Source organism: Cibotium barometz, chromosome 9, assembly GCF_041138505.1.
Source record: "Cibotium barometz isolate CiBa-2024 chromosome 9, ASM4113850v1, whole genome shotgun sequence".
Classification (NCBI taxonomy): domain Eukaryota; kingdom Viridiplantae; phylum Streptophyta; class Polypodiopsida; order Cyatheales; family Cibotiaceae; genus Cibotium; species Cibotium barometz.
In genome coordinates this window covers 24,092,466-24,107,274 of record NC_141054.1, presented here as the reverse complement: position 1 = coordinate 24,107,274, position 14,809 = coordinate 24,092,466, and the positions used below count along the sequence as shown (strand labels likewise).

The 14,809-nt window shown below is 44.8% G+C and overlaps 1 protein-coding gene across 1 annotated transcript in view; it reads left to right on the top strand.

Moving 5' to 3' along the window:
- LOC147635353 (transferring glycosyl group transferase) overlaps positions 1-10,675 on the top strand; it is a 49,427-nt gene extending 38,752 nt beyond the window's left edge. The window contains exons 3-4 of the mRNA XM_086802596.1: positions 8,861-9,642; positions 10,395-10,675. Coding sequence (XP_086658722.1) covers positions 8,861-9,642; positions 10,395-10,635 — 1,023 coding nt within the window. The 3' untranslated portion in view covers positions 10,636-10,675. The remainder of the gene's footprint in view (positions 1-8,860; positions 9,643-10,394) is intronic.
- The last annotated feature ends 4,134 nt before the right edge of the window (positions 10,676-14,809 follow it).

Genomic DNA, 14,809 nt, shown 5'->3' with positions numbered 1-14,809 from the left:
TACGTTTTCTTCTCCAGTGGACACAGATCACTTGCAGAGGGGGTTTCTTGTTTGGATTGTGGCTTTGGAGGCAGTTTGGTACTTGAGGAGGATACTGAATTTCTATTTTCAGTCAGCGTTTTGCTGATTTTTGGAGCATCTATACCTGTGTTTTGTTCCTAGCCTACACAGTTACCCGGTTTCTTCATATTCCTTGCCTTCTGTTGGCAGTGGAGTGCTGTTTTTTGCTGGACAGTAGTGTTTTTGGCTGCGTTTTGCTTCCCATGGAGTTTTCTACACTCAGAGGGGGTCCATCTCCAGCTACTTCACTTGAGGATCAGTTTCGGGAGCTATTTTGTATTTGTGGAGACTTTCTTCTGTGACAGGAGTTTACAGATTTTGGAGGAGAGCAATGATCTTTTTAGAGATCTTGAGCAGAGTTTATTTTGTCCGAGCCTGTGTTCTTTGCAGTGTTTGCAGAACAAGGAGGGTGTTTTGCCCTTGAGGTGTGATTCTTTCACGTGGATCATTTATTTGTTGCTGATTCTTGGGATCTGATTCTACTTATGGAACAGTCTTCTGCTATTAGTGATGCTTTTGAGAACTTTGTTACCACTACAGTTTATATTCCTGCTTCCCTTCCTCATTGTGGGGAGTCTACCTTTGCCTCTCTTTGTGATGCTTCTGAGGATGCCCCTCCCCCTGGCACTTTTGCAGGTTTGTTGTCTTGGAGGATGGTTTTTTGGACGCTGCTTTGGATCTGTGGGGTTGCTAACCGTGCCTGGGACACAGTGGTACTTCCAGAGTTTCTTGGATTTGGATAAGAATTAGGTTGGGCTTGTACCAGTCCGACGATATCTTTTTTCAGAGGGGGTTGTGGAGTCTTTTCATCTTGCGATGCCCACCTTAGTGGTACGGAGTTTTAGCAGATGGACCCTATCTTGTCTACAGAGTCTTTATGTACAGCATTGGGCAACTCATGGCGTATACTTATATGTACAGCATTGGGCAACTCATGGTACGGAGTTTTAGCAGATGGACCCTATCTTGTCTACAGAGTCTTTACATCTTGCGATGTTGACCTTTTCAAAGGATGCTTTTGTACTGCGTTTGGCTACTCTTGGTACAGAGTTGGAGCAGATTGACTCTATTTCTTTTGAGGATTTCAGTGAGGAGCAGTTTACTTCTCCCAGGATTGATTATCTACAGGATCTGATCTTGGTTGGTTATGAGGTTTTTCATACCTTCTCCAGGTTGGATACACGACATTCGACTTCGGGGAGTGTTCTTACACTTGGGTTTGGAACCATTATTTGGAGCAGCACGTCACAGCCCACATGGTTGTTTTCTTCCAGAGGAGCAGTATACCTGGTAGCTTGTTTTGTTGCTTTTGTAACTGAGTTGTTGAGGAGATTGCTTGTGGAGCTTTCTTGGTACCTGTTTCCGCAATCTTTCATCTTTGATTGAGGACGGTGTCTCTGGCTTCTTGGAGTTCTCTCAGCATCCGGTGCTGAGAGGGGGTGTTAGATATCATCCCCTTCTTGCTGGCTTCCTGTTTGGTGTCCTATTTTAGCCTCTAGGACTGACCATGTTAGCTAGGGGGGCTGGTCACCCCTCACATATGTTTTCCCATATTATTTCCCATTTTATGGAGTCTTGGGTATTTTTCCCAGTCGTGGAGGATTTATTCCCTAGTCGGCTGCCTTCATATGGGCATATATATAGCTGGCTTGCCTCCCTCATTCTTCACTGCTTGCTTAGCATTGTTTGCTGCAGTCCCTCACATTCGAGGTTTTCTCCCCTCTTGCTCGGGACATGTATTCTTGGTGATGATATTGAGAGCAGGTTCTCACATGTGTTTCCTCTCCATTTCTCTCTCACTCTCTTTCGTGTGTTTCCACTTTCCCTTCTTCCAGTGCACATTCTATCAAGGCTCATTCAAGATTATCAAGAAGCTTAGTGATTTAGTCTTCAAGCACGAGTTACCGAGCCATTGGAGGATGCATTCAGTGTTTCATTCGAGCAATTGTGTAGAGTATCATGGGCTCGAGCTGAGCGCTCTGCCGGATGCGGATGAACCTGAGTTGGTGGATGATGGAGGATTTCAAGAGGGTTGTTTTGCACCAATACAAGTGGGGTTCTCGTTGAAATTAGCTGAAGTATCTCCTCAAGTTAAAGGGCTACCCAATCTAGCAGGCAGTCTGCTTTGATGAGGATCAGTTGACGGAGGAGTCTCGCCCATTGTCGAGACCTTATCAAGAGGCCATGCAGCTAAGGAAAATTGCGATGCAAGTAGGGAAGAATGTGACAAGCCTATGAGTATGCAGGGCACAACTGGACAACCGACATGCAGAGTCGGACGGTGCAAGTGACAATTGGCATTGCCACATGGTGGTGGTGATGTGGAGTTGATGACGTGGTAGTTGGGTATAGGTGGCCGACAACATTACTACTGGTTGACTAGGAGCATTGGTGCATATACATACGCAGGTAGCATTTTCACCTGCTTTCCTCAATGTTGGACTTCACATAACATTTGCGAAGTGCTAGCCAAGAGTGTATAGTAGGTCACATGGCTGTGATTTGACGTCTTCATTCTCAGCCACATCTTGTACTTGAATTTCAGTTGTATTACTTTCTTTCTTGTGCATAATATAGAGCAATAGTTTAGGACTCGTGTGTGCTGTATGTCACACTCTTCTTTCTATCTTTGGAAAACCCTATCACATAGGCACAAGTGTTCTACATGTCTTCTTGTCTTCTATTCTTTGGAAATGTAGCCGTGTGCAACAACACACTCTTCTTGCAAGACTATTCAATTGATTTAAATCTAAATATTAGCATCTGTGACGTGTTACCAAGTTTGGAATTTGAGGGGGAAGCTACGGTGGATAAGATAAGATTGGGACCTATTATGACAAGAAAAAAGATTTTCAATCTCTCTTGAGGGAGAGTCTTGTGATGGGTCACATGAGCCTTGTGTCTCTCTATGAGTTAGGCTTGTGTTTAAACCAATAAAAGGGTGTATGTGACATAAACATAAAATGCTTGCTTGCCTCCAAGGCATGTTCACACACTGAAAGAGCAAAGATAATATAAGGCTCTTATTCAATCAGATCCTACAATATGCAGCCTCACTATCATGTGCTTGTGCTCACTATCATGTGATTTATTGTTAGCAATCATCTCCTGTCTGTATATTTACACCAGGGCCTCTGTTGTGGGTGTGCCCGCCCGATTTAGGTGTTTTCTCATTTTTCCCCACTCTCCATATTTTTTCCTATTTTTTCGAGGTGTGGGAGGCTCCTGGCTGATCCAAATGGTGGCCGACTGAGTCTACTGCCCCCAGGTTGTCCTCTGTAGTAGCTGGCCGACTTGATCCAGATGTTGGCCGATTGACAGGAATTGGCCGATTGGAGCTGGAGCAAGTCGTGTGCTGTCGGCTGTCTTTTCTTCTAGCCAACTGCACACGTGGGGACATATAAAATGGCCCCTTGGCCCCCCACTCATTGTATTCAGTCACCAGGATTTTCTTGTGTATATATAGCAGAGTTACATGCCTCTCTCTCTCCTTCTCTATTGCTGTATTTTTCTGCAGTGCACTTGCTCTTGTGTTCTCAGATTTTGTTGTCATCTCTGGTGCATATTCTGACATGGTATCAGAGCTCTAGGCTCTTGATAAATCTTGGGAACTGTGTGAGCAAGAGGGGGGCTGTTTTGTTGCTGATTGGTGGACTGTTTTGGACCGTTCGGGAAGAGGACAAGCAAGAGTAAGGCGGGCTGATTTGCTGGATAGCCACTTGCAGGTTTAAGTTCTTTTTTTGCCACCCACCCACCCTTTTCAGTTACTCCCCCGCGATGGCAGATCTACTTGAGATGGCTGAGAAGCATGTGAAGATCCCAACACTCCCCATGTTCCCAGTGGACCGTCAGTTGGACGGGGCATATGGAAGGTAATGATGGAATTTGTTTTGGAGTCTTACGACCTTGCTGATTTCATTGTTGTTGGGGTTCCACGGCCGGAGTTAGAGGAAGGGGAGTTACCCTCGATTCGGAAGGAACGCGGGGCACAGGCATAGTTGCGGGATCGTGTCAATGCCAGGGTCCGTTCTTTCATTTTCCTCAAGTGCACACCGCAGGTAATCAATCATATTAAGCATATGACACTGGCCAGAGGTATATGGCAGCATTTGGCTTCTCTCTATAACAGGGTATCACCCATGAAGAGGATTTCCTTGGAAGTACAGATGTGGGTAATGAATCCTGCAAAGTCATCGATGATGCGGGAGCACATCAACAAGCTGCAGGCTCTTCAGTAGGAAGTTCTTCAGGCTGGGAAGGAGATATCATTTGAGGATATGGCCATCACATTGTTGTCGCATTTTCCCTCTCAGTACTCAGCATTCTACTCTTCTTTGATTACCAGTGGTAGGCTCAGCACCATCACATGGGAGGAGCTTGTGCCCATGGTCTTGGGCCAGGAGGAAAGATTCACGAACCCTCCACGGGGCGGAGGTTCAGAGGCCTTAATTGGCCAACGGTCGAAAGGCCGGAATAATAACAACAAGGGCAAAGGCAAGGCTTCATCGGAGAAGTCTTCTGAGAAGAAGCCTGACGCAGAATGAGAGAAATTGAAGGCCGAGAGGACTTGCAATGATTGTGGTGAGAAAGGCCACTATTGGAGGAAGCGTCCTAAGCGAACTGGGAAGAGTGCTGATTCTTCAGCTTCAGCTGCAAAGACTCGAGCCTTTGTGCACTTAGAGATGATGGACTCAGATGCTTCATCTTCTTCGAGCGAGGAGGCAGTTGGCTTCATCGCAAAGGATACTGGGGAGTGGATTCTCGACAATGGTGCTTCACTCCTTTCCGTGACTTCCTTTTGGATCTGAAACGACAGTCAGGTCGCATTTTCATTGGCGACAATTCCACAATTCTGATACACACTGAGGGCCGGATGGAGATCATTCCCGATGGCAAGGGGAGTAAGCATTCCTCTCATGTTCTTTACATCCAAGCACTTGGTTTTCATCTATTGTCAGTGCATGAGGTATGCAAGACTGGCTTCCGGGTGGAGTTTGAGGAGCATTCAGTTGCTCCACGGGACCGCGAGACTGGCTAGGTTGTTTGGGAAGGCAGCGTGGAGAATGGTATCTACAAACTCTCCGCACTCTCCTCGTTGATAGGTTCTCAGGTTGGTGACTTGTGGCACTTTCGGTTTGGCCACTTAAATGTGGATGCGCGCTGCGGCGAGCTTTCCGGGACCAGATTGTGGTTGGCTTGCCAGATGTTGGCAGCAGGCAAGGACGTTGTAGTTCTTGCATACGTGGTAAGCAGATTAAGGAATCCTTTCCGAAGCAGGCTTCCAGGCGCGCTTCGAAACCGTTGGAGTTGGTTCACACTGACTTGTGTGGACCTATGCAGACACCATCCTTGGGAGGATCTCTATATTTCATGCTTCTTGTTGATGATTGTTCCAGATTCACATGGGTCTATTTCCTTTCTCATAAGGACCAAGCTTTTGCTCGGCATGTGATGGTGGAGAAAGAGTCTGGACTGCAGGTGAAGATTCTTCGGGCTGACAAAGGAGGTGAATTCTCTTCAAATGCTTTCGTGAGATTTTGTGCAGATCATGGCATCAAGAGGGAACTAGCTAATACAGGTTGCCCATCAGAGAATGGAGTTGTAGAACGCAAGAACAAGACTGTGGTGGAGATGGCGAGGACGATGTTGGAGCATTGTGATCTTCCTCGCCCACTTTGGGGAGAGGCTGTGGCTACGACTGTCCATATCCTCAATCGGTCTCCAACGACTTCAGTACCTAACATGACTCCCTTTGAGGCATACTTTGGCAGGAAACCTGATGTCTCCCACTTCCGTGTGTTTGGGAGCGATACGTATGTACACATTCCGAAGAAGCAGAGGGGGAAGCTCGACTCCAAGTCCCAAAAGCTTATATTTGTGGGATATAACTCTCTTTCCAAGGGATACAGGTTGTTTGATCCAGAGAGGAATGAGATTGTTGTCAGCAGGGACGTCGTCTATGATGAGCATGTTCCGGTTTCCACTGTTGATGAACCGCCACTTCTTGGAGACCCAGAGGATTCTGCTGATGATTCCCAGTCTATTGTTCCAGCTGGACAACCACAATCAGTTCAAGAGGTTGAGCTCGCAGCTGGAGTTGAGCCCCCGCAGCAGCAGGAGGCTCCACGTTCTGTTCGAGTACCCATGTGGTTAGTTGACACCCTTCGGGAGTCAGGTGTCACGGAGCTTCCCTCCGAATGGACCACAAAGGACGGACCTCGAAGATCGCATAGAGTCCGTGATAAAAGTTATTCAGTGGAGCTTTTACAGGTAAACTATGCTTTGATGTCTCGTATCATGCGGGACAAAGAGCCCACTTCCGTCAAGGAAGCCCTTGCACAGGATACTTGGAGAAAAGCCATGCAGGTGGAACTGGTGCCATCGAGAAGAACAACACTTGGGAGTTGGTACCGAGGCCGTCAAAACGGTCAGTCATTGGTGTCAAGTGGGTCTTTAAGACCAAATATGTGTCGGATGGGTCGGTGGACAAACACAAAGCCAGACTCATGGTTAAGGGTTATGCTCAGCAGCCAAGCATCGACTATGAGGATATCTTTGCACCGATAGCGAGGATGACCACGATTCGGACCGTTCTTGCTCTTGCTTCTTCTCAGAGGTGACCTGTGTATTAGATGGATGTCAAATCTGTGTTCCTTAATGGTGACCTGCAGGAGGAGGTGTATGTTGAGCAGCCTCCAGGCTTTGTGGTTCGAGGATCAGAAGGGATGGTTTACAGATTAAGGAAGGCCTTGTATGGTCTTAAACAGGCTCCCAGGGCTTGGAATCAGAAGATTGATTCATTCTTTCTGCGGACTGGATTTCAGAGATCGGTTGCAGATCCCAACCTGTATCTCTTTTGGGAACGCGGCATGGTTACGTTAATCATCCTTTATGTGGATGATCTCATTCTCACCGGCGGTCATGTGGAGCACATTGGAGTGACGAAGGCTGCCTTGTCAAAGGAGTTTGAGATGACGGACTTAGGCTTACTCCACTTCTTCTTGGGATTGGAGATCTGGTAGACCCAGAAGGGTTTTTTTGTCTCTCAGCAGCGGTATGTTCATGAGTTGCTTGAGGCCTTTGGGATGGAGAACTTCAAGCCTATTACGTCGCCGATGGACCCGAACACAAAGTTGACAATGAATGATCCTTGTGAGTCAGTTGATGCCTCTTTGTATCGGAAGCTGGTTGGTTCATTGATCTGGTTGCTGAACACCAGATTGGACTTGAGCTTTTCCGAGGGGCTGTTGAGCTCATTCATGCAGACGCTGTTGAAGTCTCATTGGGACGCAGGATTGCGGATCTTGCGGTATCTGCAGAGTACGAAGGATCTTGGACTCTCCTACATAGGAGGTGGATTGATGGATGGAGTCAGACTCCAAGGTTGGAGTGACTCAAATTGGGGAGGAGATCCAGACACGAGGAGATCTACATCAGGCTACAGTTTTACCCTCGGCTCAGGAGCGGTTTCTTGGAGTAGTAAGAGGCAGCCAACTATTACCTTATCATCGACAGAGGCAAGAGTACCGGGCTGCTTGTGGTGCTACTTGCGAGGTTGTGTGGCTGCGGAGGTTGCTTGGTAAGATTGGGTTTCCACAGAAGGAGCCCATAGTCATCCAGTGCGATAACCAGAGCTGTATAGCTATTGCTCGGAACCCGGTCTTCCATGCCCGGACCAAGCACATAGAGATACAATATCACTTTGTACGTGAGAAGATCTTGGCTGGTGACATCTTGCTTCTTTATTGTTCGACGGAGGACAATGCGGCGGACCTCTTCACGAAGTCTCTACCTCAGGCTATGCTCCAACGGCACTCCAGCTCCCTAGGGTTGGTTCCACATCCAGGAGTTGAGAGGGGGTGTTAGCAGTCATTTCTTGTCTGTATATTTACACCAGGGCCTCTGTTGTGTGTGTGCCCGCCCGATTTAGGTGTTTTCTCATTTTTCCCCTCTCTCCATATTTTTCCCTATTTTTTCCCTATTTTAACCAGGTTTGGGAGGCTGTTCCGTGGCTCCTGGCTGATCCAGATGGTGGCCGACTGAGTCTGCTGCCCCCAGGTTGTCCTCTGTAGCTGGCCGACTTGATCCAGATGCTGGCTGACTGACAGGACCTGGCCGACTGGAGCTGGAGCAAGTTGTGCTGTCGGCTGTCTTTTCTTCTGGCCGACTGCTCATGTGGGGCCATATAAAATGGCCCCTTGGCCCCCTACTCATTGTATTCAGTCACCGGGATTTTCTTGTGTATATATAGCAGAGTTACACGCCTCTCTCTCTCCTTCTCTATTGCTGTATTTTTCTGCAGTGCACTTGCTCTTGTGTTCTCAGATTTTGTCTTCATCTCCGCTGCATATTCTGACATTTATATTTAGTACCAGTAATCCACATACACATATACATAATACACATACACACGTAAGATTCGAGTCGAAACAGGACATATTCTCAAGACATTTTGCTCTTAGCATCAGCCACCCTGTATTCTCTTTGATTGTGTACTTTTTCCTTTTAGTGCTTTTATATCCTCTGAAGGTAAGCCTTGCTGTAAGCATGTGTCCTCTCAAAGTAGCCTATTTACATATTGAGATCTTAAACTTTAAAGTTGGGCATACATAAACTAACACCTACTGTCGGGTGCTGGTGACATTGTCCTTGCTTGTGGTTAATGAAAAATTCAGTTCTAAGGGTTTATGTCTTATGTAGTATGGTCGCGAGAAGAAATTATTATGGTTGCTACATTCCCTTCCCCTTCTGTTATGCTGTCTGGCATGGTCCATGGCTAGCCTTTCTGACACATGAGCAGGTGGCAGGGTTTTTCTCAGATTACCTCTTTCAAAGCTGGCTCTGCAGCAGCTTGAAAATGAAAGAAGAATGGCTGTTGGTGGAAAACATTGACAGGCGGAACAATCTCTCTGTGCAAGAGTTCATCGAGAGATACGAGGAGCCAAATAAACCGGTAATCATTACAGATGCCTTGTCTAACTGGCCAGCATTGGGGAAATGGAGTAAGGAGTATCTGGTCAAAGCAGCTGGAGACGTCAAGCTTGCCGTAGGCCCGGTGGAAATGAAAATGGATGACTATTTTTTGTATTCAGACACTGCTTGTGAAGAGCGTCCATTATATCTCTTTGATCCAAAATTTGGGGAAAAGATACCTATTTTGAATGAAGATTATGAGGTCCCGATCTACTTTAAGGAGGATTTATTCTCCATTTTGGGGAAGGAAAGGCCCGATTATCGCTGGCTCATAATTGGGCCAGCTAGATCGGGATCCTCTTTTCACATTGATCCCAATAGTACGTCTGCTTGGAATGCTGTGGTAAAGGGTGCAAAAAAGTGGATTCTCTTCCCTCCGGATGTTGATCCTCCTGGTGTGCATCCGAGTCCGGATGGTGTGGAGGTGGCAGCTCCTGTGTCAATCACAGAATGGTTCATGAACTTCTATGAGCAGACGAAACAGTGGAAGAAACGGCCTGTAGAATGCATATGCAGAGCAGGCGAGGTGATGTTCATTCCAAATGGGTGGTGGCATCTGGTAATAAATTTGGAGGACTCCATTGCAATCACACAGAATTATGTGAGCAGGTACTGTATCATACTATTTTGCAGACAAATACACATAATTCCCAAAATTTACTTTTCTTAGTAATCATCTGCACACACCTACGGTCACAGGCGCACATACATGCATGTAATTTGCACGCACGCACGCACATGCAGACATTAAGGAATGATGAGCATGCGGATACACACTGAAGAATCTGTACTCCTGCAATCATGCATGCACATACATACACTAAGGAATTACGAGCATGCGTATACATACACTAAGGAATGTGTACCCCTGTGGTCATGCATGCACATGAATACACTAAGGAATGATGAGGACGCGGATACATAAACTATAGAATATGTACCCCTGTAGTCACACATGCACAGAACACGCATACATGCACATGAATACACTAAGGAATGATGAGGACGCGGATACATAAACTATAGAATATGTACCCCTGTAGTCACACATGCACAGAACACGCATACAATTTGCAAGCATGTGGATGCAAACACAAAGGAATGTGTGCCACTCTGGTTACAATGTAATTTGCAAGCATGTGCTAAGGAGTGAGGAGCATGCAGATACACGGGTTGATAATGACAGCCCTGTGGGCGGGCTACCCAATAGCCTTGGGCAGGCAATCTTGCCGGTCTGGCAGGAATATCTGTAAAGGCCCTAAGAAGAACCCTCTCTAAAGCTGTTTATGGATTTATAGAGTTGTCTAAAACAAACATACTGCTTATTTTCTCTCTTTTTTTTTGTCCTAAAAAAAAAGCAGGAGCAATCTCCTCAATGTATTGGAATTTCTCAGCCAACCGAACTCTGCTCAACTGGTATCAGGTACAAGAGACCGTGTTAATTTATATGACAAGTTTAAGAGCATGTATGAGAGATCGTTTCCTGGTACCATTAAAGAACTTGAGAGGAAAGCTAAGGAGAATGCCGAGCACAGTAAAACTGTCTCGTTTTGGGAGACCATAACTGATGCTAAAGTTGGTGGCTTCAAATTTGGTTTCTGAACTAGGTTATATGATCAATAACAATTTGGCGGTTTCCTTATTGTGCACAGAGGCTCTCTTTGCATGCGCTTGTCTTTTTTTACTAAGTGCAGTCATGGACTGAACAAATTATCAAGACGCTTTGAGCAAATGATGCTTTGCTATTTTTTCTTTTCGTTTTGCTGGGTGGGAAATATTTATGGATGTGCTTTGTTGGTGAGGGAGAGATATATCAGCTAGAGGGCCTTCTCAAGGTCAGTTGCTTCATGCACATGTCTACTGTTAGCACGAGAAAACGCTGTTATAGGCTTGGCGTGGTTGGAGTTAGATATTTGTTTCGTTGTAATACTTAAGTGGGCGAGCTCCGCTGCTACCTGAAACTACTAGGATGTAGGCCCTTTCGTGCCCAAGATATAGCCCGTCCTTCCTGCACGAGCAAGATCAATCATGCATATTCATCACTAGAAATCACTCAAAATAGTGAGCACACAGAATGCAAAGGATATAGAGAACTTGAAATCACTCAAAATAGTTAGCACACAGAATACAAAGGATATAGTTGCAACCAATTCATATTGTGTGTTGCAACCAATTCATATTGTGTTAATTCTTTCCATCTGTAGTGGTGCAGATGCTCTATCAACTACTTTTATGTTGTAATAATTCTTTCTATTTGTTATGATCCTTAGTGCTAGGCTTTATTATGGCTGAGTCTACCTTGTATCTCCGAAGCTTTGACAACACAGACCTTTGTATGAATGTATGCTCTTCTGTGTGCGCGTGCACGTGTGGGGGGTGTGTGTGGGAGCATATATTGATACCAAGTTCTACACCCACTATTGGGCACTGATGATGTTAGTGGGGATGTCATAGTTTCTAGTCCATACTATGCATATTGAGTTGATGGTTTATTGTCTTGTAGATGGCCATCATGAGATTATAAATTGCACTTTCTTATAAGGTGAATTTGGGCATGTTCTTGGATTCATCTAGCTGTATCTTTATGTTGTATTAGCAAACATGATCTCCATATTGTTGAAAAGAGCTCCCAAAACAAGGTAGACGTGTGAGGGTTTTGATCATTGATAATGGACTTCGGTATTCCATGATGCAGGATCTGTTTCATATGTTTGGCGTGTGCTTGTGTTAATCACTCTCTTGGTTAATACGGTTTTGCCCGCTTGACATATCGTAAGGCGCTTTGCCATTGCACTTGCCTAAGTAAGTAGCCTCACCATGCACTAAATATCAAATAGGAAAAGTCTACGAACTCCATGTATATAGTTGCTTAAGACTACTAATAGACACCGGTCTATTTTTAAGTTTGGTCGGACTAGTGTGAAAACTAGTAATTTGTGTATAAGTCATTTTAAATAATAAGCAATAGACAATCATTGCCTTGCAATAGTTTTCTTGTGAGCTCTCCTTTCCTCTTCTTGTTTGTTTGCATACTATAGAATCTTGCTTGCTTGATGGATGCATGCTAAATAAGTTGATTGTAGGTTTTCATCTTGCATTAACTTCTCCCCTGTCCTTTGTGAGAGGGAACCACCATGAAACGGATCTCTTATTGCTTTCATCAAGGCATAGAGAGCTCTGCCTTGTTAGCACACCCTTAATGGGAAGTTGCATTTGCGGCCCATAGGCAACAAGACTTAGCGACATATGCTTTGGTAAGACCAAGGTAAGTTCTTGACTTGAACATATTTGGCGCCATTGTCGAGGATACCATTCTAGGGTTTAGCTCCGTTTTTCCATCCATTCTATGCTATTGGGATTATCTAATATTATCGGGCGTTGATTAGAAGCTAAACTATCAAAAAATACTTAATTAGTTACACTCTGGCATGAGCCTAGCCACTAGCCGCCTGTAGGTGGGGCTATGACTGGTACTGCTACAATACGATGGTGAGAGACTTTAAGGGCTAGCCCTCCCCCATCCTCCTCATAAGCCTTGACACCGTCCATGAGCTATCTAACCACATGGATAGCTTCTATTAATATCAAAGAGAGAAAAAGCAAAAACCTTGTTTATGAATTACTTGCAAAGGCTTGTGCCAAAATACAAGACGTCCAAGCCTCATATATTATAACCTTACAAAGAAATCTATAAAGCTAGCTCTAATACTAAGGATATGCTAAATACGTGAGATACCAGAGATATATTACGATAATCTCCGTCAATCAAGATGTGTCAAGATGGATCCTCTACTACCTCAAGGTGGGAGAGATCTTACAATTCTGAAACCCAACGATCTAAACCTTCGACAGTGGTGCTCAGAGATCCTCTTATGTGGCCTCTTGGGTGGGAATCAGCTAGGCCACAAACCCAATCGAGAAGATCGCTAGAGGGAGGAGTTTTTCATGAAGAACTAGGACCCATAGGGCGATATCACTCGGAGGCAGATAGCCATCTCATAATGTGGTCTCCCCCCTCTTCAGTTCTCTACTATATTTTCCTTTCTCTAACTCCAAAGGATATTAATAGAATCAAATAACGATGATGAGAGACCTGAGGGCTAGCCCTCCCCCATCCTCTTCATAAACCCTCCCCCATCCTCCTCTTAACGGAAGCTATCCTCTGGAGTTAAAGAAAGGAAAAGATAGTAGAGAACTGAAAAGAGGGGAGACCACATTATGAGATGGCTATCTCCCCCAGTGATATCGCCCTATGGGTCGGGTTCTTCATGACAAACTCCTCCCTCCAGCAATTCGCGATCTTCTCAATCAGGTTTGTAGCGTGGCTGATTCCCACCCAAGAGGCCACAGAAGAGGATCTTTGAACACCACTGTCGAAGGTTTAGATCGTTGGGTTTCAGAATTGTAAGATCTCTCCCACCTTGAGGTAGTAGAGGATCCATCACAATTATAACTAAGGTTAGAACCATTAATCACCTTATCAAGTCTAAAAAATCACAAAAACCACCAAAAATAAGCTAAACCAACTCTTGGGCAGGGATGTGAGGCCATAGTCCCATGCAAAAAGACGTGTCTAGAGAAATGAGCTTGGACACGTGAGCCGTGAGTCTAGAAGCGTGAGCTATGAGCTTGGACACATGAGTTTGGAGATAGGTATACCTAATATAGTTCGTACTAATTATTACTACCATAAAGGCTCGTACAGACACACCTACCTATGTTCTTAGATTATTTTTTGTCATACAATTTGTACAAACCACAAATTTCAAGAAAAATTCTTGTTTTGTTTATAATTATTAGAGAATTAAGTACAATTATTACCCAAAATTGTGCACCAATCTTGTCATAGACCTAGGTCCTAGATTTTCGTATCCCAAGTAGACTCATTTCATATAAGGAAAGTATGTGAACTGAGTTTATACAAAAAAGGCATAAGGCATGAGTTTGCAAACGTGAGTCTAGAGGTGTAAGCTCAAACACATGAACCTCCAAAGGTAAGCATGTAGACGTGATCTTGGTGATGTGAGTCTTGAGGCGTGAACCTAGATACGTGAGCCTAGGCATGTGAACCTACAGACGTGAGCCAAGTATATAAAAAAAAATCAACAAAAAAAGTGTATGAAATCATTTTCAAATCAGATTTAGCAACACTACGAACTTTTGATGCAAACTCGATTTGGATTAATTATTGGAAATGATAATATAGTCGATTACAGCATATTAAGCCATAACTCCTCAAACCCACCAAGCCTTTGATCTTAGCAAATAACCAAGACTTGACAGAGTGCTCTCCTGTTAAGAAGGCTAGACTCCTTCGAATCCACCTCAGGCAAGGAGCTTTGGGAGAAAATGAGTTAACAAAACACATACGTGAGTGGAGAAAGAATGGAACACCTAGAAATAAGAGTTGCCCATGATCCTCTGAACTCCAAATTCACCAATTGGATTTGTGAACGCCTTGAGTTTTATGAAGAAGGCCTTCAACTACCCTGTTGTTGGGTGCAACTCCAGTGAAGGAGTGGGAGCAGGACCTGGAACCTCAAGATTCACTTCCACAGGAAGTGATCAAACCATATATGCCATAATGTTCAAACATTTGGTGTCGATTCGGGGTTGGTTTTTTCCCACGTAGACCACGGTTGACAAGCAGCCCAACCATCACACAGTTACCACAATCGGGACATGTCTCTTTTGTTGTATCACCAAGGATAAATGTTCCATAGTACATGCAACAATAAGTGTACATAGTGTAAGAAAGAGTTTCGCTCTCCATAGA